Below are 27656 nucleotides of genomic sequence, written 5' to 3' on the forward strand. Positions count from 1 at the left end.
TGAATGTGTTGGCAGCTTAGAATTTGTTGTCATTGACTTTTACGAGTGCCAGACACCACTCTGCAGAATTGTAGCATTGTTGCAACTAATAGGTTCTAAGAGGATCATAGCTTATAATTTAAAATGGTATGTGAACCTAGAAATACTATATAAGTATTTGTAGTGCCATCATTGAAGTACATTAGTCCCATATCAATACTGGTGTGAAAATATATCAGGAAGATATGCAATATTTAGTCTAAATGGATTGCTGTGGTCTTGGTTCTATTACAGGTGTTTATCAGTTTACTACACTGGTATTTTAATTGCATGCCAATAATAGCTTTTCTGGAAAGGTAGTACTCTTCAAAAGCACCAGACTGGTGAAACTCTGCAATGCTTGATAAATCAATGAAAGTAAAAGCTGCTCCCAGTTCAATAACAAAATAAAACTGCAATTCGATTTTTAAATTTGAGCCTGAAAAATATGTTTCATGGACCTTTTTTTGCTTGTTTCTTCCATTCATTTTTTGAGGGTGTTCTGTTTTCTGGCACCCAAGTATTGTGAGGCATTGACTATCAAACATCGTGGTTTAAGAAAGCTTTGGATCCCTGCAAAGCCCTGACAGAGACTTCTAGTAGGCCACATTGAGCTGAATTCTAGTACGATTTTGTGATATGGTTAACCCTAACTCTAACCCTAACCCTAACCCTAACCCTAACCCTAACCCTAACACAACTTATTTCACTCATAACTTATACCATTGCCCTGTCACAAACTAAACATTTAAAACAAGTTTTAAACATAATATAACATATCACTGTAATAGGAATTACAGCTATTACAGCTTCACCACTTCCCTGTGGGGCTGGGGCAAAGGTTGTCTAATATCACAGTTCATTATAAACAAGGTTGCTGTTAGTAAAGTCTCAGCTGTCCTGGCTGAGGAAGACAAGGAGGTCTTATCCCTTGCAGGGGTGGAAATTGACAGGAATATAGAGGAGGAAGATACTTGCGTATGTTACACGTATCTAGAAAACCAGTAATTCACTTGTGATATAACATTAGCTTAGGTTTTTGGAAATATCAGATTGTTGGAGTATTTAGGAAAGCATCTGTTCGAATATTTGTCCACCTGTATGTCAATGAACTTTGAATTAACATTATTTAACTTAGGAAGAGTTCAGAAATCAATATTTGGTGGAATAACCCAGATTTTCAAGCACAGCTTTCATGCGTCTTGGCATGCTCTCCACTAGTCTTTCACATTGATGTTGGGTGACTTTATGTCACTCCTGGCGCAAAAATTCAAGCGGCTCGGCTTTGTTTGATGGCTTGTGACCATCCATCTTCCTCTTGATCACATTCCAGAGGTTTTCAATGGGGTTCAGGTCTGGAGATTGGGCTGGCCATCACAGGGTCTTGATCTGGTGGTCCTCCATCCACACCTTCATTGACCTGGCTGTGTGGCATGGAGCACTGTCCTGTTGGAAAAACCAATCCTCAGAGTTGGGGAACATTGTCAGAGCAGAAGGAAGCAAGTTTTCTTCCAGGACAACCTTGTACTTGGCTTGATTCATGCACCCTTCACAAAGACAAACCTGCCCGATTCCAGCCTTGCTGAAGCACCCCCAGATGAGTCCAGTTTTCAGCTTTGCCCAACACCTCGTCGTCTGATGGTTAGACGGAGACCTGGAGAGGCCTACAAGTCACAGTGTCTCGCACCCACTGTGAAATGTGGTGGAAGATCGGTGATGATCTGGGGGTGCTTCAGCAAGGCTGGAATCAGGCAGCTTTGGCATGAATCAAGAAGGACATGCTCGTGACTGTAAAGATTTTGTTGTGGAAGACAGAAAAAAAGGTACAACTAAATGTGCAATACTGTCTGTCGAGTTACTACTACAGTGACAGAAAAAAAACCCAAACGCTCAAACATGTTGTAAATTAACCGAAAACAATCATTTCATGCAGTATATACAAAGCGAAAGCCCTGAAAAAAAGATTTACATAAAACTTGAAAATAGATTAAAAAAATAAACACCCACAAATAAAAAATAATTAAATACAGAAGCCCTACTTAAGATCCTTAGCATTACACTTAATCCTTAACAGTACATGATGTAATATGAAGCCAGACGTCCTGCCATGTTTCCAGATGTTTTGTTCTTAATTCACACAGAACAACCCCCTTGAAGCAGCCTGTGGCAGAGCAAAGCTCTGCCCTTTAAATTGGCAGAGATGGGGTTAACTTCCCCTACCTGCCTGGGTTTATTATGTTCAGGTGGCTGGGGTTGATTAGTTGATTAGGTTGATTAACGATCAATCAGCGCCCAGCCACCTGATATAAAAGGAGGCCTCTGCTTCTCATTTGGGGAGAGGGAGCTGAGGAAGCAGGTTGGGTTTTTTTTTTTGGTTGTTTAGAAAGTTTGAATCCAGTGAAGGCATTGCCCAGCCTGGAAACTGTTATTTTTGTAAGTTTTGCTTTTTATCTTTTTTGTGTTTAAATTGCTTTGTTTTGGCCCTTGTACCCTTTCATTTTGTGTTTATTTATAATAAAATAGTTATTTTTTTGAACTGCAGTCTGTCTCTGGGCCTCTATCCACTCGCCAGCCTGCCACACAGCCCAAACACACAAGTCATACAAATGACAGGCTTGTTCTTGATTTAAACACTTCTGCCTCTGCCATGGTTTCATTTTGTAATCTGGTAATTTTGCAATTTATTTTACAGTTGATATGTTTGGTCGAAATAAAAGAGCATTTTATATTAGCTAAAAATTTAAAAAAAAGTCATTCCTGAAAACCGTTGCTACCCCCTACACACACACACTTTGGAAAGGCTCTTGCGCGGTTGACTGCAGGCATAATTCTTGCATGTCCATAAGAAAGTTTACAAACGAGAGGAGATCATTCGGCCCATCTTGCTGGTTTTGTTGTTAGTAGCTTATTGATCCCAGAATCTCATCAAGCAGCTTCTTGAAGGATCCCAGGGTGTATATATATCCCATATTTCATTTAGTGTTCCCATGTAGTATGTACAGTAGTTTCAAATGATAACATACTGGGAGGGGGGGGTTGGGGGTTAATCCAAACATACACGGTGTGTTAGTCTCTAAAAGCGTGGATATTCTTTCAAACAACATTTAATACCGGCGAAATCGACAATCTTCAAATAATGGTTTGGTTGCTACCGTGTTGTTTATCCGTTGCTAAGAATATATTTCCTGGCACTGAGCTCAGTTGTCCTTGTCGTAATCCCGCGAGATTTTTTTCATTCGTAGCACGAAAAGCTCTCGCGATGTTTGTGTGCTGCTGTTGCCTGGAGACGCGGGTCTGTTTTTGTGGGTCGCTGCTGAATGTGTTAAGTTTCTTGTGAAAATGGTTAGTTCATTATACTAAGTTTTATATTTGCTTTTATCTATTTTTTTTAAATTTCCTTGTCTTTCCGCGCATAAGAATCCATCGAATATGATACGTTTTGTGTTATGTTGTTTACGTGAGTTGCATGTATTTGCAATAGCTTACTGTATAGTAGGAATAAGTCTTTACTGTACATGCAGTATGGTTTTTAAAAGGAATATTCGTCACAATCTAAAGGCAAATCCTTCATTATTTCAGTTTTTTTCATTGACATGTTCAGTCAAAATAACAATTTAGTTTTTTTGGAGTTTATGAATGTACAAATTGATGTATTTGCGTTTTCAGAACCTCAATTTATACATGTAGTTTAAAAGTTATTTTAAGTTCCGTTACAACAGTGCATTTTTTTCTTTTGGTAAAAAGAGTATTGTTTGATAAGACTTTTCTGTGTTAGCACTGTTGCACTTTCCACTGTAGTTAATGTAGTATTTCATGTGTTATTCTACCATCATTTATTATGCACTTTCCACTGTACTTAGTGTACTATTTCATGTATTATGCTATTATCATGTGTATGTACTTCAACTGTATTAAATATGCTATGCATTATTTTTTACTGTATATCATGTATTATGCATTTTTCTGTGTTTAAAGTATTATGTATTTTCTCGTTACTGCATCTTTTAAAGCGCATTGTGATGGTGGTCCACTATGAAAGGCGCTATATAAAATAAAGATTGATTGATTGATTATTTTATTTAAATGCAAGGAGAACACAACTTAACAACTTTATGCTGATGCACAATGGGGTGCAGAATATATACTCTAATATCTATATTATGTTTTTTAGCCACCAAAAAAGAAGAAAGGGGGGAAGAAGTCTGGTAAGGGAAAGAAAACACCAACAGTTGTAGATGGACTTTCTACAGAGGAAATGTCTAAGGAGCAGGTAATATTCATTAATACAATGATAAGATAAAAAAATGCTATCTAGTAAATACTATCTAGTAAAATATACACCAAAGCAATTGATAAAAAATGGTAAAAGGCATTAAAAACAATTGTCTTACCACTTATAACTGGTCCTCCTTTTTGTGTTGAGGGTCTTATTTATTTGGTTTGTTTGTGTTATTTTACTTTTGATTCTTTGCTGCTTTTTACATTAATGCAGCAGTTCAGATTGTATTAATAGTATGCAACAGAATAAAAGGCTAAGATTCTATAGGTCACATGGTTTGAAAGCATACTTGTGTTAAATATTTCAACGTAGCTGGAGGAGCACATTGTCCGTCTTCGTGAGGAACTGGACCGGGAACGGGAGGAACGGAATTATTTCCAGCTGGAGAGGGATAAAATCCACACCTTCTGGGAAATCACCAAGAGGCAGTTAGAGGAGAAGAAATTGGAAATGAGGAATAAAGACAGAGAAATGGAGGATTCTGAGGAGAGACATCAAGTAGAAATCAAGGTAAAATCTCACTGCAGTTATCACCCTTTCAAAAAAAAAAACATTTGACACATTTTTTTTTTTTTTTTTTTTTTTTTTACAGGTTTACAAGCAGAAGGTGAAACACTTGCTGTACGAACACCAGAACAACATTACAGAGCTCAAGGCTCAAGGTGTTGTTGCTACAAAGCTTGCGCAGAAAGATCAGGGCATGCAGGAAGATGATTTGCGTAAGGGTGTGCGCACCCTCAAAGTGGATTTAAAAGAGCAGGAGCTTTCCAATGAGAATCTGGTGAAAAAACTCAAACTGGTATGTCAGCTCAAGACATTTTAGAATTACAAAAATACATGTTTATTATTTTCATATTGAAAATGAAATTTGTTACCCCCCCCCTTCCATTTGTATATTTGTAACAATATTTGCATATATATATATATATATATATATATATATATATATATATATATATATATATATATATATATACACACACACACACATATATATATATATATATATTATATATATATATATATATATATATCTATATAGTTATCTTTTATATCTCAACAGAAATATGAGGAAGAAATAACTAAACTGCGGAAAGATTTGAAAGACAAGTACGAGGTCCAGTTCTGAGTGTCAGCGTTCTGAGTGCAGTGAGCTTGTTTGAGCAAGTGGCATTTTGTTCTTATATATATATATATATATATATATATATATATATATATATATATATAATGTATAACATGCATAGCCTTTTTATTACAGCTCTTAACGATAAAATTTGGACTGCCATTTTGAGCTGCTTAATACCTTGAATATTCATATTATGCAAAAACTTTCAATTTGCTTTGACATTAATATATTTATGTTTAAATATAAACTGACAGTCATCTTTCAAGAGGTGTTATTTGATTACATTACCATTTAATTTAATTTCATGATATATGAGCCTGCATATGCTTTGGTAGTCTGAATGGCTTCTAAAGACCAGTAATACCATTAACCAGTAAATACTTTGATTAAAATACAAAAAAATAAAAAAAAATCAGTTTAGATTTGTGATTAGAAGATTGAAATGTACTGGGCAAACCATGTGGTGTAATTCTCACATCACATTTAAAAACTTTTTTTGCTAACTTGTTTTTATGCTTTTTCTAATTTATTTTGTATTTTTCTTACCCAACCAGAAATCGAAGCTAAATATGAGAAGAAGATGCGAGTGCTACGAGATGAGCTGGATCTGAAGCGCAAAACTGAAATCCATGAAATCGAAGAGAGAAAGAACAGCCAGATCAACACACTGATGAAGAACCACGAAAAGGCATTCAGTGATATCAAAAACTACTATAATGACATCACACTCAATAACCTGGCTCTAATTAACTCTCTGAAGGTAGGGTGATAACATAGCGGTTCACAACAGTGGGATGCATGGAATGAAAACACAAAGTCTCTGATAAAATTGGATTAGTGAAATTAAATTAAGAGGTGGAGTGGTTCATCCAGTTAAAGCGCTGCCGATGGAAGCGCAGAATAAGTCATATAGCTGTTTAAAGAGACTTTGCTGGGGACTCCGCAGGGGGTGTCACACATTGGCACTGATGCTCCCAGGGGTGTTGGATGGTAAACCGGCAGGGACTACTTCTCCTCATTGTGCAACAGCAAACCCTACTGGCCAGACACCAAGCACATTCAGAGTGGATAAAAAGCCGGGCTGATCTGTGTTCGCCGAGATTGGTAGCCACCCCACCTCTGCTCTCGATTGCTCGAAGTAAAAGCGATTCTGGCTTTAGGCCTGTGAGATCGGAGGATGCTCACACTCCCTCAGAACGTCTGTGCTGTGTGGGGCCCCGCTGCGGTGAGGAGAAAAAAAACCCAAAAAACATAATTGGACATTTCAAATTGAGGGAAAATAAATAAAAATAATAATTGGTCACTAAAATTTAAAAAAAAAGTAAGAGGTGGAGCTACTTCTTCCTTTTTTGTCATTCTTTGTAAACTTTCAGGAGCAAGTAGAGGAGATGAAGAGGAAAGACGAGCGGTTAGAAAAGGAGATGGCAGAGGTCCAGCTCCAGAATAAGCGCCTCACAGAACCTCTTCAGAAGGCACAAGAGGAGGTGACTGAGCTACAGAAGCAGCTGGCCAATTACCAGAAGGATAAAGTCTCCCTGGCGGTAGGTATTGCTGACCATCCAGACAAAACAAAATGATATTGTGGGATGCAGGGGTGAAATTCTCATCAAAAAAGTGCAGGTACTCATATGCACAGCCAGGTGTAAACATTTAAAAATGAAGACAATCTGAGTGGCAATGAATAAATACTTTTAAAATGTATACATACTGGTACATGATACATTTATAAATACAAAATAAGCATTAAAAAATAACTGATCAATTATAACCAATTCACCATAAACAAGGAAGCTGAAGATACTGAAGTCATTGGATCCTCTGCATGTATCACTCAGTCATGCACTGTAATATAACAATTAAGTTAAACCTTAAATGACAAGCATTAAGAAATATTACACTCTGCAGTAACTGCTGTAGAGGGTTTTGTTTCAAGATATCCGAAAAAAGGGACAATGTTATAAAAAATGGTATAAAAAAAATTGTGGTATAAAAAATGATACAAAAGGGTCTGAGTCAAACAATGCACAATAAGGGCTAAAGTACCCCTCAGTTTTTTTAATGTAACAGGCACTACTACTACTAATGATGTACTTGGCCATTAATCTCCATAGTATTCTCTGAAATCATTCCCATACCTTTCAGACCCTGGGTACTCACCTACAACAGGACCTGGCCATGCTACAATAATAGCCTTGGATTATGTATATGTCTCTGTTTCTTTTATTTATTTTGTGCTTCTTACTTATCTTACAATAATATGTTATGTGTGCTTCTCTGTTGTGTTTCTCTGTAGATTAATTACCATGATCTATTCTAGTCAAATATTTTTTAGGCAGAAACAGTATAAATGCATAAACTTAAAAAAAAAATGTATCCCTGGTATTGTGGTTTCTACACAAGAAACAAAATGGCAAAAGACACATTTTCATAAAGTAATACCATTATTGTGATTTACTTCTGACTTTTTTTTTAGATGCACACGCAAAAAGAAAACTCACATTTGACTTAAATAAACTCTTCAAAATGTTTTAGAAAAGGGGGCATTGAACAAACAAAAAACACCTCACTGTTTTGGTTTTCGTTTATTACTGTCCTCTTAACAGAAAATACTAGGATCACAACAAAACCAAATGTTGATCACTATGCTTAACATGCACCTTGCAAGTTGGCCCAGTGCGTGAAAAGCATGAAGCACAGCTCTATCTGTATCCTGATTCTGACTCGCTTACCAAATCTGAAGCAGCACTTTGTTGATCCTGTTTTTTTAATGTTAATCCCTACTGTCCCAAACATCACTTGCCATTTTAGAAAATTTCGCGCAAATTCTGGCAATGTGGTATATCGGTACAAAGCAAAATGCATTATGAAAATTATTTTAAATATTTGTCAACTATGTAATTTACTGCCTTCAAAATCATGTGCAGCAATGGCCATTTGAATATTCATATAGTTTCTCCGCCACACTAAAGAAAATAATTATTACTTCATAATAATGATAATTACTCCACACTGCTGTTTTCACATTGCACTGCTAAGGTCTTTTCTCATTGATCAACGAATGAGCACTGACACAAAGCAAAATGGGTGGAGATTTGTGATACATGCCAAATGAAATCTGAAGAGAATGAAAGTTCGGCCATTCAACATGCACTGATTATACTGACATTAGTGGTTGCCAATAGCAGCTAACAGAAACAGAAGCAGTGTAAGGAAACAGAATGCAAGCAGCACAAACTGTGCTGAATGAAAGTGGATTTGAGTAAAGTTGCAGCAGTGGACTGTGTTAGTGGATGGAATGCATCTATGTTGGATGAAAAGCAGATTAAATAATAAGTCCAAGTACAGAGTACTGGTGAATACCGGCAGAATTTGAAATATGGACTCACTAATATATTGGCTTTAGTGTACTCTTAACTGTGGTCTTTGCTTCATCACCATCAAAACTCAGCAAATCAGATCCTAAAACTATTCCCTAAAAACATTTTTATGTACATTTTTTGGCAGGGTGCCAAAGCTCGATTGAAGGTGGTAGATAAGGAAAAGAAAGACCTGAAATGGGAGCATGAAGTACTAGAGCAGAGATTTGCTAAGGTAAGACGGTGTTTCTCATTAGTTTTCTAACATTGTCAGTTGACAATATGCATACTCTGGAACAAAAACATTTCATAAATGGCGACCATGGTGCTGGTTTCGTTCACCACATCGCAAAAATTGATCTCTTGCCAAGTATGGTATTGCAGCTCTGCATAAATATATTGTGTATGTTGGTAGTATTCATTTTGAGTTGTCCTCTTTCTCCTTGTAATAGGTGCAAGATGAGCGGGACGAGTTGTACCAGAAGTTCATTAAAGCTATTCATGAGGTACAGCAGAAGAGTGGATTTAAAAACCTCCTGTTGGAGCGGAAGCTGCATGCTCTTACAGATACACTGGAGAAGAAAGAAGTTCAGTTGAATGAGGTGCTTTCTGCCTCCAACCTCGACCCCACAGCTCTGAGTGTTGTAACACGCAAACTTGAGGTACAGTATGTTTTTCTTTCCATTAGTAATACACCAATTCTAATAGATGCTGTAGACATCAGCTCTATAACCTGTTTTGGAATTCCTTGAAGTAGCAAACTATTTTAATGACCTGAATGCACACAAATTAGAGGGTTAATATTTAGTTATAATACAGTGAAATATGCAAACCCGTGGGGCAATGGGTAGGGAGGGCATTGTGATTTTCCTATATGTTATAAAGTATGACCAAACAGATGGTGTACAGGTAATGTCTGATGGACTAATTGACAAGCACTGAAAATGTTGTCACATTATCAATATTAAATCCCAGATTTCAGGGGAAGGATTATTGAATAATTGCTGTGTCATTAGGATTATTGAATAACTGCGTTCTCATCAGATCACTTCCTTGTATGTTATATAAAGCTCAGGTAACCTCACCTGGGCGTTGCCATCGCAATCCCAGTTGTAATCCTACCATCCACCTCCCCAACTTCTTCTTCTCCCCTTAACAGGTGGGACCAGCAGCCAAATAGTCCATAATCACCATACCCATACAAGCAGTCATGAGCCCTACACATTGATCATTTTTTTTACACATATAATACTACATACTTTGTCACCTTTTTGCTCGCCACACAGGCTCTCACGGGTTCTTCTCCCTTCCGAATCACGACTCAACACACAGGATTCTACTGAAACATCTTTTAATCAAAATATCTAGCTCCTATTTATCTAAACAAACAGGAACCTATCTATCTATATATATATATATAATACCTATACGACTGCTTATATATATATATATATAGGGGATATATATATATATATATATATATATGTATCTATATATATATATATATATATATATATATATATATATGCTGCCACAAAAGTAAAACACACCCTCTTCCACTGTTTGTTTTCAAACACACTTCCCCTTGACAAATGTATGTAAACATACCGAAACGTTGGGAAGTTGGCTGTTTTGATTTAACTTAAAAAAATTATAAATTAAAAAAGAATTAGAAACTAAACAATGACTATGCCATTTAGATTTTAGCTTTGTTTCCTTTATTATGAAGTAATAGATAAGTAGAATTTTCTTTCATGCTGTTGTTGTCAACTTTTATATTTTGCTCAAATTGTTGTTGTTATTATTATTATTATTATTATTATTATTATTATTATTATTATTATTATTAAGCAGCTGACTTGCATAATTTTATTAACCTTTAAAATGTTTTTGTTTCTAGGATATTTTGGACTCTAAAAACAATGCTATCAAAGACTTGCAGTATGAGTTAGACCGGGTTTGTAAGGTGGGGTTACTGTTTTATTGTTTTATTTTTGCCTCATAAAACATTCTCTATTTCACAGCTGGTTGGTAAAACATGTGCTTTTTGCATTTTCAGGCTCATAATGATTTGCTGCGGACGTACGAGACGAAGCTTCGTGCTTTTGGAATTCCAGTAGATGAGCTGGGATTTAAACCTTTGGAGAGTACAGTGGCTGGACAGAGACTTGGTCAGGGACCTGCAGGACTGGTTTCTGCACCAACATAAAAGAGCCACCCAAATAATGATAAAAAGACACACTAAACCTCCCTTCTATGATGTTTGCATTTTAATAATGTGAAAATGAAAACTGTTTATTTTGTCTATTTTAAGGGACAAAACTGAAGGCGGCTGCACAACATATTGATTATAAATTCAGATTCTCGTTGTTTTGGAGTATCATGTTGTACTATAATTGTGTCCAGCAAGTTTGTCATTCTTAATACTAAATAATATTAATAATAAATAATAGTCAGGTAAATTGTGTATTTTTCATTAAAGACAAAATAGAGTACCAGAGGGTGCAATTTAATCAATCTCAAGGTAGTGTGTAAGATTAATTATATATTATTAGTATTCGTAATATTTAAAAATAGAAATGGGAGTACATCTATGATAATACCCCTGTTATTCCTGGGAGAGAAAAAAAATCGCTTCCAGCAATATGGATTTATAACAAACTTCATAATGTACTACTGCTGGGGGTAATTTTATGTGAATTAAAGATGTCTTCATAATAATCACACTGTGAATTAAACATACATTTTAGAATGATAATCATATACAGTAGCAATTCAAGTGTTCTGCTTGGAACTTTTATCTCGAAAGCAGTGGAAGAAAGGCCACAACTACTTAAAAATACTTTAACATATCTGGATTCGATGCAGTGAGCTCAGAGATATTAAATGAACTGACCTGCACAGAGCACTCAGGTCGCTATTGAGATTTTGATGCTTTTATCAGCATGTGTATATACCAGTACCTAGACTATATTTTCATAAATATATGTATTTTTAAATGTACTGCATTTAACATAATAAGATGTTTTTTAGTTTATTCAGTGAAGTCTTTTATGAAATTAAGAAGTATAAAATACATGACAATCATGGTGGTGCACCAATGCAGCTGTCCCTTATTTGAATACAGTTTTAAAACATTATTATTATTATTATTATTATTATTATTATTATTATTATTATTATTATTATTATTATTATTTTAATATGGATTTTCCTTTGTTTTGAGGTTGTGCAATAAGAATTTATAAACACAAGGTTCACAACTAGATTACAGATGATTAGGGAGTATCTATTTGTGTCGCAGAAAGAATACTATTCTAATTGTACATGGAAATTGATGCCATTTTGATATGGTACAAGCCAAAATGGTCCTAACCCCCTTACCTTCCAGGTATTCAATGCTTTAAACATATATTTCCATATTCTAGTTTGATGTCGTTTTTGTATAATGACATCACAATTCTGGAAAAAGAATGTTCTCCTCAGGGTCCCAAAAGGTGCAGTAAACATACCCTAGGTGGTGGTCTCTCTCAAATTGTTTCTGATTCACCTTTGTATCTGAATCACACATTTTCTCAAATAAATATAATTTGTAAATTGAATGTACTGCCCTTTTTTAAACTTACGAAGTTGAGCTTCAGTACTTTATAAGATAAACTGGTACAAAATAATTACGAAAAAAATTGTTATGATATTAAACTTAATAATAGTAATTAAATAGTAAAACATTTAACAATATTCAATATTTCATATGCATTACACTGTTATGGACCATGTCTATATCAGTTTTGTGACTACATGCAAGTGCAGATTGTTAAAACAAACATTTCATAGTAACATGAAAGCAGCCTCTGTAAAAATTTGACAACAACATTATTTAGCATAATTCCTTAGAAGTATCAAATTGTGGGGATATAAAGAGCTTACCATATTTCACATATTGTAAATCAGTCATTTTAATATACTTTACCATTACAGTAACACCTCATTGTATTACCTAATGACATCTATGTTTGCAATCCAATTTTCATTAAACTATAGCTCCAGTTTTGAATGTATTGCTGTGGCAAGTTATGTATGTTACCAATGTTTTTGAACTTACACTTTTTTTATTCAACTAAATGTGTCAAATAATATGCCAGGTGCTATGTTTATTCCAAAAACATTATGTTTTATCTAATCATTATAGCATGAGGGCAATTTATATATAAACAAACATAAGAAATAAACTGGAGACCTGTAAAAAGAGATGCTTCAATTCAATGGATTATAAATCTGATGCCTCCCAAATTAAAAGGTAACGTAAAACTTACAATTACAGAATGCAATGTATTTTAAGTTCATTATCAGTAAGTAATCATGCAATGTACATCTAATTGCTTGGTTCTAGTTTTTCAAACTCCCACTTCAATAACCTTTGTTCACAGTGTAATCTGGCCTGGTGCCTTGTCTCTGGTTACTTGAGTGCTTTTAAGTTTCACTAGTTAATTACATGTTTTGCAGGCCTATCTCACCCAGTAAATAGAATAAATATGGTCTGTTAATACATATTTTGAATCCTTTTAAAACAAGTAGATGAGCACTGAGAAGAAATCTTTTAGAAACCCCTTCCCTCCAGTGACATGCTATTTTGTTGTGGCAAAGTTCAGTTTTCCCACTGAGTCTTACTCTTATTTTGAGGAATGCCGTTCCTACAACAGGCAAGACACATTAAAATACATTCTGATGTTAGAAGACTGGCCTTATCTATTGTGTTCATAATTCTGTATAGCATTGTATGTATGTATGTGTGTATGTGTGTGTGTGTGTGCTTTCTTGAGTAATGGCTTCCTTCTTGCCACTCTACCATATAGGCCAGATTTGCGGAGTGCTTGGGATATTGTTGTCACATGCACGTGTTGACCAGTCTTGGCCATAAAAGCCTGTAGGTCTTGCAAAGTTACTATTGGCCTCTTGGTAGCCTCTCTAATCAGTTTCCTTCTTGCTCGGTCATCCAGTTTGGAGGGACAGCCTGATCTAGGCACGGTCTTGGTGGCGCCATATACCTTCCACTTCTTCATAATCATCTTGACTGTGCTCCAAGGGATATTCAAGACCTTTGATTTTTTTTATACCTATCCCCTGATCTGTGCCTTTCAATAACTTTGTCCCAGAGTTCTTTTGAAAGCGCCTTGGTGCTCATGGTTGAGCCTTTGCTTTGAAATGCACTACACAGCAGAGAACCTACAGGAACTGCTGAATTTATCCTGAAATCAAGTGAATCACTACAATTTAACACAGGTGGAGGCCACTTAACTCGGTGTGTGATTTTGAAGGCGATTGGTTACACGTCGTTTGAATATTGTCCAAAAATATCAGGATAAAATGTATTTGCTTTCTGTTTTTATTATTAAATGGTGATCAGGCATTGTATCATTGCAAGTAGTTATTTCGGTAACACTTTATATTAAGGTGCTGCTTATTAATGTTTTATACATAGATAATAGATGCTTAACAACTATGAGAGTTGTTAATAAAGCATTATACGTGATTTATAACCATGCAATAGCCATAGATGGAATTGTGTTTAAACATCCCAAAGTACAACAGGTGGCTAAAAACTGTCCTCTTTATAAAAATGTAATTCTGTCTATGGCTACTGCATGGTTATAAACCATCTATAATGTTTTATTAACACTCTGTAACATAATTATTAGGCCTATATTATAACACATTTAAAAAACATTAATAAGCAGCATCTTAATATAAAGGTTACTGTTATTTCTGACATGTATTAGTTGATTGGTGCACGTGTAGTGTTGCAAAGTTCTATTACTGTATGTAAAGTGTGATTCAATAGTCAGCTTTTTATGACCATTTAAATAACCCCCCAGTACTCACATCTTGAGTGCCAACCAAGGTTTGGACATTGCCTTATCTGGCCCACCAGAGAATGGAATTGAGTACCCCTGGGTTGGGGATATAGTGGAGGTGGTTGTATGTTTGTATATAGGACTATACGTATGTTCGTATGTCAAACTTCACACATTTTTGCATATATCAGGAGAACCGCATATCCAATTCTTAACAAAAACAAGGATTGTGTACTGAAAGTGCTAAATAATTCCGTTAAACCAAAGAAAACTGCATCATAATTAAAATCTCAAGGTTGCACTGACTTCTTTTTATTTGTCTATACTGTTAAAATCTTAAATATTGGCGAGAGAGAGAGAGAGAGAGAGAGAGAGAGAGAGAGAGAGAGAGAGAGAGAGAAAACACACAGTAAGAAACAGAAACACAGAAACAGAAACACAAAGTAAGACAATAGCTACCTTTATTGTGCTATGTATATGTACTTGTTTATGTTTGTGTTTGCTTTGTTTTGGCCCTTGTGCCTGTTTCTTTATGTTTATTTTGAAAGTCTTTATTTTGTTACTTTTGATTTACTTAATAAATATGCTGCGCAGAAACACAGTTTTGTCCACACCCTGGCCACTGACATCATACCACACACACACACCTCTCTGCCATCCTGTTACCAGAATTATAAGTCTTATTAGCTCTATAACAACGTGCAGGATCTTGCCTAAATCACTTGCTTTTGCATTGGGTTACAGTTTACGCTTCATTTGTGATCTGATTAGACACGGTTAATATCAGCCAAAAAGGGAAATAAAGAGGGCTGTTGAAAAACCATACTATTAGGCATGGACAAAGTTCAGCTTTTCTTCTTGTGTCTTATAATAATTTTGTGGAATACCATTCCTGCAACAGGTAAGGCATTTTTAAAAATGCATTACATAATGGTAGAAAATGAGCCTTTAACGAAAGTAGATGTACCATTTATACAACAACTTGAAACAGTAAAATTGTGGGTACTGGACTAACTGCAGTTCTGAATGCAGTTGAGCACTGCTGGATGAAGTTGAAGAAGTTTATGAATAAAATTATTAAGAATTAGCTGCTGAGAAGAGTGCCAAAAAGATTGTATATGCTATGATGAGCTGAAGGCAAGGGTGCAGCCTCAAAAGCAAGGTATAGCCTTGCATTGTATTGTTTGGGCTTAATTATTGAGCAAACTGCAACTGGAACCATGTATTAAAATTAAATGTGAAGAGTAATATTGTGCTTCTGGACCCTATTCCCTATTCCCCATGTAGATGGGTTGTTTTCATTTCATTTTTGGTGTACTCCATTGGGAAGCTACTTTTAGCTTCTGGTGGTGACGTCTTGCGCAGGTTGCTAAGGAAACAAGCTTTATCATTTTTGCAGTACAATGTCTTTTTGGGGTGTAAAAGCAAGGCTTTTTCATGTGTGTGTTCTTGTTTTAATGCTGTGGAATATAACAGGTAAGGATATTTTAAGCCTGAGGATTTGTAATCATTAAGCTAGAAATATACTTGCAGTACCCAGTATTCATTGTGTCATGATTTGTATTGTTTTTTAAGGATGAGCTTATGAATACATTACTTGTTTTCAAATAAAAGCATTGCTTTGTATTACCGCTGAAAGAGATTGATTATGAGCTGATCCCAATACATAACATATTCAGATTTATACAGTGCCCTCACAAGCTAACGTTCATTGAAGGAATATCGTCTTTAATTCTACATTTTTTAAATGATTATTATGAACAACACTTTGCATTGTGCAGGAACGGGATTTGCAATGGATAATGGATTACAGACCGGTTTAGCTACTGAGATATCAGGTTCTGAATTTTCAAGTTAGACCATGCTCATGCTCTGTTATAATCTCTTTCATGCCAGGTTTGCCTTGTGTGTTAATTATGTTGTCATTTTACTATAGCTGGCTTTCTTATAGAACTGAACAACTGCATTTTCTAAAATGATCAGTGTCATATTTACAGTAAAAGAGGTGTCCTAGGAGGCTGTGTGTTATATTTTTATGAAGTATGTCACTCGCTACTCCTATATATAAATATGTTGTAGTCCAGTAAACAAAACAGAAATTATAATGGCATTTCTAGTAACATTTGACAGGAATGCCTAGTTTCTATATGGTTTGATAAGGTAAGGTTAATTAAAATGTGTAAAAATAAAATAAAAAAAAAAAAAAAACCTTAGATCTTCAAAACTGTGTATAGCACTACATCTTTGAATTAGGGGAATAGTATATAAAACGGGAATTTTGCAGCCAAAAATTACATGTTTACAATCGAAGTTGTTTTAGCTTTAAAGGAACAACCAGATTGTATCCTATGTAGGCCCACTTGTGGTTTATTAGCTATCCACCAATTATTATTTTTTTAAATCAGGGGTGTTTTATCGGTTAAAACCAAAAATCAGAAGCCCTAATTATATCATAGGTTGTCGATATTCTGTATAAATACCCATTATTAGACCCATGTCCAATAAATGAGAAATACTTTTTTATTACCTGTGAGATGTACAATTTGAATGTACTCTGTGCACCCAATTCTTAATTTTCATGGCACACAGCAGTTAGTTAAAATATATGAAAACATGAAATTTCCTTTAAAAAGTTGCTAATTGGATTGTTTTTTCAGGAAATCCAAACATTGTAACAGAATATGGGAAAGTGATGGGAAAGCAAGTGAGAGTGAAAGAATCAGACAGGATTGTCTACTCTTATCTGGGGATTCCCTTTGCAGAAGCGCCAGTGGATAAAAGGAGATTTGCTCCACCACAGCCACCCAAAGCATGGAATGGAACAAGGAATGCTACTACATACCCCCCACTGTAAGTTATTGATTTATTTGTTTCATTATTAAATGTAGGGTAGGTACATTAAGCATTCTTCTGCTTAAATCTGTGGTTCTCAACCTTTTCCATAACTATTATGGAATTTCCAGTAACAGCTTGGGACTAAAAACATGTATATTCCAAACTGAGATGTGCTGTAGCAATTGTGGCACAAGTTTCATCCATGGATAATTCTAGCATGTCAGCAATATCACTGCATGTTCAGATTTGCTGTGTAATAAATGAATGGCTATCTGTGCTCTGATTGGCTGAAATGACCTAGCGCATTGTATAACTCTAAGTAACATCTTAAATAATGTGTAACATTAGGAATTGTTTTTCTCCTCTTTAAAACTGCCACTATATGTAAATAGCAGAGTGTTACATTTTCAGCAGTGACTGGTTAATTCAGTCATTTCTCTGGAACAGATGGATAATGGTAAATTACTGTGCTGTTAGATGCCAAGCTTGTTTGTCAGTCTGCTGTGTTTGTGTATGTGAAGTGTAGCTTGTATGAGCAACATGGGTAGCATGCTGATAACAGCTAACAACAAGAGAACAGTGTGTTGACCAGTTCAGGACACTAATCGATTTTGTTGTCGATAACAGGGCAGAAAAGGCAATCTTTTATAGCATCTAAAGCAAAACACTAATTTCTAAATAAACTAGACAATGATTGGATGGAATTTTAATTGGATGTCTGCTGTTGAATGAGAACTAGTATACACACCCATTGAAATAATTTAACACTCTTTTAAGCTTAACTTTAGCCTCTAATTTTCCTGTAAATATTTTAAAGATGTTTGCAGAACTTCAGTCATGGAAAGCAACTTTCAGATTTCTACCTGGGGAGATTTCCTCCACTGGCAACCTCAGAGGACTGTTTGTATCTAAATATATACACCCCTGTGAAGCCTGCAGAACATGCCCAACTACCTGTAAGTAAACAGCTACTGTCAATATTGTTGACTTTCAGACAACAGGGATTCAAGATTATGATTAAAAGTATTATTTAAATGGAATTCCGAATGTTGTTTTCAAAGAAGCCCTGTGAATTGTCTAATTACTGTATATTACTGCATGTCTGTTATTCCCCCTGTTGCTAGGTGATGGTGTGGATCCACGGAGGGGGGTTTGTTCTCGGAGGGGCATCTCTCTATGACGGTTCTTCTCTGGCAGCCTTTGGTAATGTGGTGGTGGTTCTAATTCAATACCGGCTCGGTATACTGGGGTTTTTAAGGTGAGTCTAAATAAATTGAAAAGCATGTGAATGCTCTGTATACAGGGCACAAGAGCCCTCTTTATGTTAGTTATCCCTCCCTGCCTCACTCCACAGCACTGGAGACAGCAACGCCCCGGGTAATGTGGGGCTACTGGATCAGGTGGCGGCCCTGCAGTGGTTGCAGGAGAATATCCAAAGCTTCGGAGGAGATCCCAAAGATGTGACTTTATTTGGGGAATCTGCTGGAAGCATTAGTGTGTCCTTGCATGTAGGTTAAAACCCTTCTATTTTATAGTGGCAGATATTAACCCTTTCCTTCAGCCATAAAAGTCTGGTTCAAAGTCAGATTCTATGTTCATGATATCTGTAACACTTTAAAATAATGTGCAAATACGCCAATTCGTATCTTTGAATGGTTGTACAAAGTTTAGTTTTTTAAGATTAAGAACTTCAACCATAGCCTACATATAAAAAAAATATGCAACACATTAATGGTTCTGTTCTGGTTAAAGTGCTTTAGCGAACCACAAGTAAAGTATTATACTATTGCTTGTTTTACTTATTTTGCACGTCTTGTGACTCAGATGTAGTTAAAAACTGATGGAAGACCTTGCGGGACCACTTTTTTTTTTAAAAAAAAAGGAGCAAAAAAACAGAGTGTGCAGGAAATATAAAACCATGGAAATACAAGCTGCTAATGCAGTTAGTACAAGTAATAAAATATACACGGAAATACAAGCTGCAAACATTCCAACTAATTGGTCTAAGTGGAATAATACCACCTCCCCCATACGTTTGCTGACAAGATCTCGAACTGCCGGTTGACCCACTTTGTACAGAGGAATGTCGGCTTTTACACACATTTTAACAACATCCGAAACAACAGTTTAACTTTGTTCTTTGGCAGTTGTAAGACGCTGAAATGATACAAACACAGTGGTCTGTTGCAGTGTTTTTGATGGCCTTGCTGTTTCGGCCTCGACTTGTTTGCCTTTGCTTGCTTCCCTTGTGTTCTACATGGTCTACTACGAGTGTAACAACACATTACCATCGACGTGAAATTTGTTTTCGTTGACCCGATCTTTAGGGGCGATTTTATTTTTAAATTGTCTGAATAGATATGAAGTAAACTGAACTTGAATAACAGAAGCAGTTTTATTAGACAGTTATGTTTACATAAATATAAAGCAAAGTTGCCTGTGTTAATGTTTATATATTATACATGTACTGAAACAAAAATGTGCATATTTTCGCTCCTCCCCAGGTGTAAAACTCCAAAAACATAGAAAATCTTATCCCTGTACATATAAATATGTCAGTGCTAAAGTAATACAAGCTATGGGATGCTTCCTGGTATGTTATCACTTCCTGTGCACTCCATTTCATTCCAATGGTTTGCAGATGAAAATCTTCAGAAATGCTTTTGCAAGTAAAGCTGTGAATCCTCGATTTCGTCCTCCTTTAGGTTCTGTCTCCTATGTCATCTGGCTTGTTCCACAAGGCAATAAGTGAAAGTGGGGTAGCTTTCTCTTCTTTTCTCCTGGAAACAGATCCAAAACCAAAAGCACAGGTAACAGATCGCAGTACATTAATCATGAAGAACATTAATCAGAAGAAATACTACTTGAGTGACACGCGTTTCAACAAGCATGTGGTAGAAAAAAATAGAAGTTGCAGCTTCTATATAGTACAGAATGCATATATACTCTTTGCATTATAACAATGAGTACATAGTCATGTAAGGGACAGTCAGTGTGTTCAATATGCTGCTGGTATCAGTACAATCCCTTGGTTTTTTGTAACCTGGTTGATGATTTTTATTACAGAGGCTTGCGAGGTCTGCTGGCTGTTCAGCAGTTGATTCTGTGTCAATCATCGAGTGTTTCAGAAATAAAACTAGCGAGGAAATTGTACGTGTTACTCCGGGAATGGTAGGTGTACATTCATATTAATTTATTGTGTCATGTAAGCATTTTTGACTACTTGACTGTCATGTTACCCTGTGTTACTAATGAAGTATTCAGATTTTTATTTTGTTTGTTTCTCTTTCATTAGCATAGCATATAATGAAGCCATATTGGTCCAGAGATTAAAGGGCATAGAAAAGGGTTAATTTTCAATATCATACAGGTGCTAAAGGCTGCATTGTAATGTTACACCTGTACTGGAATTACAAAGGTAGTTCAAACCATTAATGCAATTTATCTAAGATTCCTGATAAAGTATAGATGTTTTATAATTACTGCTGTGTCCCACAATCATTTTTAAATGTGATACTACAATAGATTTTTTCTTCATATAGGATGTTTAGTAAATTATTGCATACAGTCTTCTGCTATGCACCATTATTAATCAGGCGAGTGCGTGCCTTGTTCACATCCCAGTTTGTTTACATTGCGCAAACAACACAAGGAGGGACACAAACTGGAAACCTGCTTGCCACTTTGTAAATAGCGCTTTGACAGATTGTGTGATTGTCCCCAGGGGGAAATGGCAGTGTCTCCTGTTCTGGATGGAATATTTCTACCCAAAAAACCAGAAGAGCTCTTGCGAACCAAAAAGTTTAACCGTGTACCATATTTACTGGGGATTAACAACCATGAAGTCGGCTGGTTAATTGCTCATGTAGGTGTTACAATATAAAAACAATAGTGTTTTAACTGTGCCGATTACAGAAATGAGTTGCCAAAGAACATTACTCAAAATGCCTGTCATAATGCTATTTTTGGTTTACTGGTTGGTAAAAGCAGTTCAGTTGACCGTGTGCTTAACCTGCTGGTATTCAAGTACAAACGGGTGAGTATGACTAATGATTTGGAATACAATATCTAATGTTGATTTCTTACTTGTTTAGTATCCTAATGTGTTGATTCTGTTTATACAGTTATTAACTTACTTGAAAAAGAAAAAGAAATTTCCACCAGTGGATTTCCTTCTGAAAGGACTCCTTGTAGCTGAATTTCTGGAGTGATAGTTTTAGAACTGACCACTAAGGATGTGTAACTTGAATTTTTGCCCCTATCCGTGAGTTCAGTAAATGAGGACAAACCCCCACAACACGAAATATATGTGTGCGTGCGTGTGTGTGTGTGTGTGTGTGTGTGTGTGTGTGTGTGTGTGTGTGTGTGTGTGTGTACATATTATTGATTATGCAATGTACATAAATTAACAATTGCCTCAGAACTGCTTGGTTTAAGGATCCACCACCACGAGACAATAGACCCCCCCATAACAGATAGTACCAAGGGGTAGCTACATAGGTGGAGGGAATTAATTAATCACAGGAGAGGGGTAAGATTATATTTTTCCAATAGGCCAGAATTACTGGATGGCATAATGTGTGTAGAGGTCAGTCCTTCCTCACAAACTTGAGTTTTAAACTTAATTTAGTGAATCGTAAATCTATACCAAAAAAGTTTTCAAGAGGACTAAATATAACAGCTGCAAACCCTTCATGGTCGTTGTTTAAACCACAGAAATTAGATTAGAAGTGGTGCAATACCTTGCAAACTTGGTTAATAATGATATAAGCAGGAACAACAATAAAGAATGATAGAGACACACAGAACAGGATGTTTAACATGAAAACTTTTATGAAAATGTAGATGTAAATGTTTGCTTTTCACTTCCTTTTTAAAAAAAATATTTTTCACATTGAAATGTTAAGTTGAGGAAATGTATGTATGTATAATTGTATATATTATATATAATATATACATATATTATCATGAAAATCATGTTTGCCTAATATATAATATATTATATATATTAATTATTGATAATTGTATTCTTTTTTTCAGTATTTAATACCACCTGGTTGGAAAAATGGAATTCCAAAGAATACTTTTCTAATGGTAATGGCTGGACTTCTACAGAAAATGGTACATCAACACGATTGGCTTCCTCTGTTCCCTCTGTAAAGTGTGTGTTTTAGACTGTATGAGAAGACTCTGGCCTTAATTCATTAAGATTCCAGAGTGTGTAAGAAACACATATTAATCAGAGTTTTGAACAGTGCCTGCTTATTAAGAATCTTTGAAAGTCGCAATGTTGTTCAGTCTCTCAGTTTTACATGGGCATGCTTTCCAGACATTACAGTAGTGCCAAATAGGCCGTCTTGGATTTCTTTCTCCATCAAGAGAAATGGAGAAGATCCCAGATGGAAGGAGGTGCATTAATTACCAGACAGTGTATTGTTTATAAAGAAAGCCTGTGCAAAATTAGAGAAATGAGAAGTGTTTGGTTTGATTAAAGCAAAGTTTAAAGGGGACTGGTACTGTCATATATGCTGTAAAACTACCTGAATCACACTCTGTTTGAGATGAACTGCTCAAATGATTCAGGTGTGAATGGACCCAAGGCAAGACATTTGCAGACATGGGTACAATGCTCTTTCTGAGTTTTAAATATTGCTTGTTAACAATAAGAAGCTCTCAATATGCATGACTTTTGGATAGCGTGGTATGTTAATTGCCTTGGATGGATTGGTGCAAGCAATCATTGTGCTGTTTACTTACTTAGTAACAGAGGAATCGTTTCCCTTGCAGACAATCCCCCAGGAAGCTGTGGGGATAATTGCAGAGGAGTACCTGGGTGACACGGAGGATCCAGTCAGAATAAGGGATGCTTTTCTCGATCTCTTAGGAGATTTAACAATGGTGATGCCAGTTGTCAAAACAACAAGATATCATAGAGGTGAAACATGCTTTAAAAGAAAACCCCATTATTCGTGTAGCATTTAGCATTGTCAGAACTCCAACTGTCTTATCCCTTATAAAAGTTTACAATTTTCCCCATGGTTATACTATGCAATTAGCATAGTTAAACATAACTTGGCTTTTTTTTTTAATATGCTTTACCGTACCTTTCTGGGTTTGATAGTGCTTACGTATGTTAGCATTGTACACACTCCAGAATGTTTTGTATTTCTTCAGATGCTGGCCTCCCAGTATACCTCTATGAGTTTCAGCACCGCCCCAGTGTATATGGGGACAGCAGGCCTGAGTTTGTGAAAGCTGATCATTTTGACGAGGTTGGCTTTGTGTTTGGAGCTCCCTTCTGGACTGAAGATATTGTCATGCTGGGTATGATCTTGATGCTTTCTCTTTCTTTACTCACGTTTTTTCAGTTATATTGTCATCAGCATTTGATTGGGTCCCAGACCTGTTTTCTCATTTTTGCTAGCCTGTAAACACTTGCTGCCTGTTACACTGTCATAGTTGCTGTCAGTGTACAGAAGTAAATATAAAGTGCTGGGGAATACTACTTGACTTTTATAACATTCTCTGAACCATACCCAGCCTACAAGTACATGTGGTACACCACACTGCAACCATTAACACAGGGGAAGTGTTTCATGGAAACAGGTTAACATGCACAACTAAAGGTTCTGAAAGTTGTATTGAGGCCACAGAATAAGACTGAAACATAAGATGAAGTCAACAATAAGAAGAATACATTAGTTAAGATAACTCCCATTCCAAGCTGCTCTATCAGGTGTCACTAACATTTATATGAAATGTTTTATTTTGTACTGAAATGATTGAAAATCACATTTGCCTAATTTCATGTCTCTGTTGTTTACAGCTGATACTACTAAAGTGGAAAGGCAGTTAAGCAAAACGATGATGGCATATTGGACCAACTTTGCTAAGAACGGGTAAGATTTGAAAAGGAGCAATTTCACACTAAAATGTAATATAAAACCTGCTTGACGTGATATCACTATGTGATATGGCCATATATGGCAACTCAATTTCTTCCATATTCAAACTATGCACATTCATATGCACAGACGCAGACTGTTGTAATGTCCATTTTGTCCATCTTTTAAACATCTATAAGGGCTTTTAAAGCCCCATCTGAGGCCTCCTGCAGACAGAGGTGGCAAGTTTGCACCCCAGTCTTTCACTGTGCATCGGTTGCCTTGCCCTGGTTATAATGGTTTCTGTGCCGGGAACACCAGCTCTCATCATGAACTGCTGCAATATGAATTTTCTGATGCTGCTTGTTTATCAAATTCAGAAATAAAAAACAAGGTGTGTATCATTACATATGTAGTCTACTGTATTTATTTAACTATGTCAAGGAATTAGACATTTCAAAAGTGGATATTATTACAATTTAATAATAAAAAAGAACAATATCTATTACTTATAAAGCCTATAAATTATTTGTTTTACTGTGTGAAATGCTGAGCTAGGGCTATTTGTGGATTGCATTCTAGTGCCCTCTAGTGGAATGTTCTTGCAGTTTATCAAAACTGTCTATGTGCAATGCACTGGTATTGTAATGGTATCCAATGTTTTTTTTTTTTTTTTTTTTTCAATTTTGTGTGAAAGTGTGATAGGCATTCCTGTGCAATAGCAGCAACATAAAACTGATCACATGGTTATCTGTTCTGCCCACAGGGATCCGAATGAGGAGGGCCTAACAGAGTGGCCACTCTACAAAGAGGATGAAGTGTATATGGGACTCAATCTGAATGTGAAGCCAGCAAGGAAATTAAAGGATTCCAGGATGAAGTTTTGGCTAAAAACTTTCCCTGAAATAATGGCCAAATTGAATGATGCAATGGTCCATACTGAGCTGTAATATTTGTATTAAATTGTTTGGTGGAGTGGTGTAAGTAATGGAATATTATATCTCAGCTGCAAGTGTAAATAATGAAAAGTTCTTCTATTAAAATCATTAAAAAGAAGAAAAAAAACAATAAATAGTGTACCATTTACATTTAGACAATATAACTCAGCGGGGAAATTAAAAAAAAAAAAACAAGAAAACAAAAAACAACATGTTTTAGTATCTATAGGATGTATATGCCTTCTAGCAAAATTTAAATTGTAACATTTGCAAAGTTTGTTTTGCTGCAGTCAAAACCTTTACAGTATCACTCTGTGTTTTTATCTTTGACCTTTTATAATGGGGAATGTTGTAACTGTATATGGGAATACTGGCTTTGTGTGTGTTACTTTGATGTCATATATGTCCAAATATGCTAAAAGAGAGGCTTAAAATCAATTATACATGTCTTCTGCTGTGTCGTGTTTTATTATTTTTTTTTAATGCATTTATTAGTCTACCTATTACAATTATGGAAATTATTATCACCCAACAGTTGTTAATTCTCTGTTGCGGTTCCTGTTTGTGTTATATGCTAGGCTTACTGTGTCCCTTTTCAACCACCTGGACTGTTTTCGAATAGACTCCTAAAACTTTAGTTTTAGAAATTACCAAAAGGGTGTGCAACTTTAACTAAGCAACTGCGAGACTGTAAATGAAAAATCACTCTACCAAATCACAGTTTTAAATGTGAAAGGTGCATATATAATAAGAGGAATGGTTTGAGGAAAATGAAAAGAAAAATTGGAAATATGCGCAGTAAATTGACCAGTGTTGAAATCCCAGTGTTAACCGTTAGTGTTGATTTTAGGTGTTAAATTTTCACATTGGACGCCACGCGATGTTGTTTCACATCTAAATCAAGGTATGTTTCACAGTGTAAAAAAAAACACACTAATCCAGAGTAATAATATCAACATCCGGGATTTTAGTCGGCTTTTTCTTTAAAGTCGCCGCTTCTGTCACTGCTGTAGAAGTTCAAGGTAGGCTAATATATTGTAACGTGCACGGCTGGACTGACTCGCTGTTGTCACCTGTTGGTTAATTGTGTGCTGTGCTCCGAGCCGGCCTCTACAAATATGTTAATGAACAGCAGAGGACGCTGGGAGTGGGGAATAGGGTAAGGGAAATACTGTTGTTATAGTTGTTATACATGTTGTGATTATTGCAAGCGCTCCTATTAGTTATTTTGCTATTCCCCGTGACTGTTGAAAGCTTCCTGTATTGTTTTATGTACTATGTAAATGTCACTATTAACTTTTTCAAAAGTGCATCTTTTACACTGTGGTGTGTTGAGCTATCTGTACACTGGAAACGTGTTAGATTGGACTCCTATGGAGTTAAGTTGCTGTGTGTGAACAAATATGGTGTAAACCCATTCATTTCCCCACACAAACATACCTTTAGTGAGAGAATTATAGAATACAAGTTTGGGCTTTTTCACAGTAAAATGCAATGTATATAATATCGTAACTATCTAAATTCTATAAATACATCGTCTGCATGTCATCACTGCATTATTTCACTGCACTGTGCTAATATGTAAGCACAGGTACCTTTATAAGTGTAGCTGTGAAGACCAGCACTGAAAAAACAACAACACTTTGGTTACTGTATATAATTCAATGTATTTGTAATACCCCTTTCTCTAAAGGGACTGTCCTTAGAAATGAATAACTTTTCTTATGCCGTTATTACAGCTAACAATGCGCTATACTAACAGGTTGAGCACTAGAACGCGTTACGACCTTTGTGAGGTTCCGTAGCAGAACTACTTGCACTTGTCTGACATGCAACAACAAACAGGTGGTGAAGTAACCGAACTTACATTAGTTGCCTAATTTTGAACGTGCAGTCATTTTGTAACGAGCCATATTTGCTGGCTATTAACAACAACAGAAAATATTCTAGAATATTGAAGAAATGTAATTAAATTAATTAAAAATAAAAACTAAAATAGCTTGGTTGGATAAGTGTCCACCCCCCTTGTAATAGCAATCCTAAATTAGCTGAGGTATAACCAATCACCTTCAAAATTACACACCAAGTTAAGTGGCCTCCACCTGTGTTAAATTGTAGCGATTCACATGATTTCAGGATAAATTCAACAGTTCCTGTAGGTTCCCTCTGCTGGGTAGTGCATTTCAAAGCAAAGAGACAATCATGAGCACCAAAGCATTTTCAAAAGAACTCCGGGACAAAGTTGTTGAAAAGCACAGATCAGGGGATGGGTATAAAAAAAAAAATATCAAAGGCAAAGGCAAATCTGGCCTGTATGGTAGGGTGGCAAGAAGGAAGCCATTACTCAAGAAAGCCCACCTGGAAT

At 35.9% G+C, this 27656-nt stretch overlaps 2 protein-coding genes across 4 annotated transcripts; both read left to right on the forward strand.

Annotated features, from left to right (window-relative positions):
- Nucleotides 1–3299: 3299 nt before the first annotated feature.
- On the forward strand, nt 3300–12434 carry LOC121325407 (dynein regulatory complex subunit 4-like). Its single transcript, XM_041267860.1, is given in 12 exon segments — nt 3300–3360; nt 4190–4288; nt 4610–4807; nt 4890–5096; nt 5361–5391; nt 5394–5414; nt 5981–6186; nt 6800–6967; nt 8931–9017; nt 9235–9444; nt 10683–10748; nt 10842–12434. Coding segments are annotated over 12 exon segments (1446 nt in total). The 5' UTR covers nt 3300–3357; the 3' UTR covers nt 10992–12434.
- Nucleotides 12435–15416: 2982 nt separating this feature from the next.
- Nucleotides 15417–25720, forward strand: LOC121326029 (fatty acyl-CoA hydrolase precursor, medium chain-like). Of its 3 annotated transcripts, none has more exons than XM_041269172.1 (13): nt 15417–15535; nt 17292–17484; nt 18287–18425; nt 18594–18727; nt 18824–18977; nt 20175–20279; nt 20536–20640; nt 21194–21334; nt 22510–22590; nt 23257–23404; nt 23644–23793; nt 24296–24368; nt 25120–25720. In XM_041269172.1, exons 1-13 carry the CDS (start codon nt 15469–15471, stop codon nt 25301–25303), a joined length of 1674 nt encoding a protein of 557 aa, XP_041125106.1. In that variant the 5' UTR covers nt 15417–15468; the 3' UTR covers nt 25304–25720. The 3 variants fall into 3 exon arrangements, with proteins under 3 accessions (XP_041125106.1, XP_041125105.1, XP_041125107.1); XM_041269171.1 differs by lacking the exon at nt 15417–15535 and adding an exon at nt 16032–16110; XM_041269173.1 differs by lacking the exons at nt 15417–15535; nt 21194–21334 and adding an exon at nt 16032–16110.
- The last annotated feature ends 1936 nt before the right edge of the window (nt 25721–27656 follow it).

Source organism: Polyodon spathula, chromosome 13 (assembly GCF_017654505.1).
Source record: "Polyodon spathula isolate WHYD16114869_AA chromosome 13, ASM1765450v1, whole genome shotgun sequence".
Classification (NCBI taxonomy): Eukaryota; Metazoa; Chordata; class Actinopteri; order Acipenseriformes; family Polyodontidae; genus Polyodon; species Polyodon spathula.

Bases quoted from the DNA above. Each gene is read 5' to 3' on its own strand.
- LOC121326029 (XM_041269171.1), top strand. From the start codon at position 16,038: ATGTCTTTTTGGGGTGTAAAAGCAAGGCTTTTTCATGTGTGTGTTCTT. The intron at 20,641-21,193 runs GTAGGTGTACAT...GATTGTCCCCAG, and splicing joins TACGTGTTACTCCGGGAATG to GGGGAAATGGCAGTGTCTCC. The intron at 24,369-25,119 runs GTAAGATTTGAA...TTCTGCCCACAG, and splicing joins ACCAACTTTGCTAAGAACGG to GGATCCGAATGAGGAGGGCC.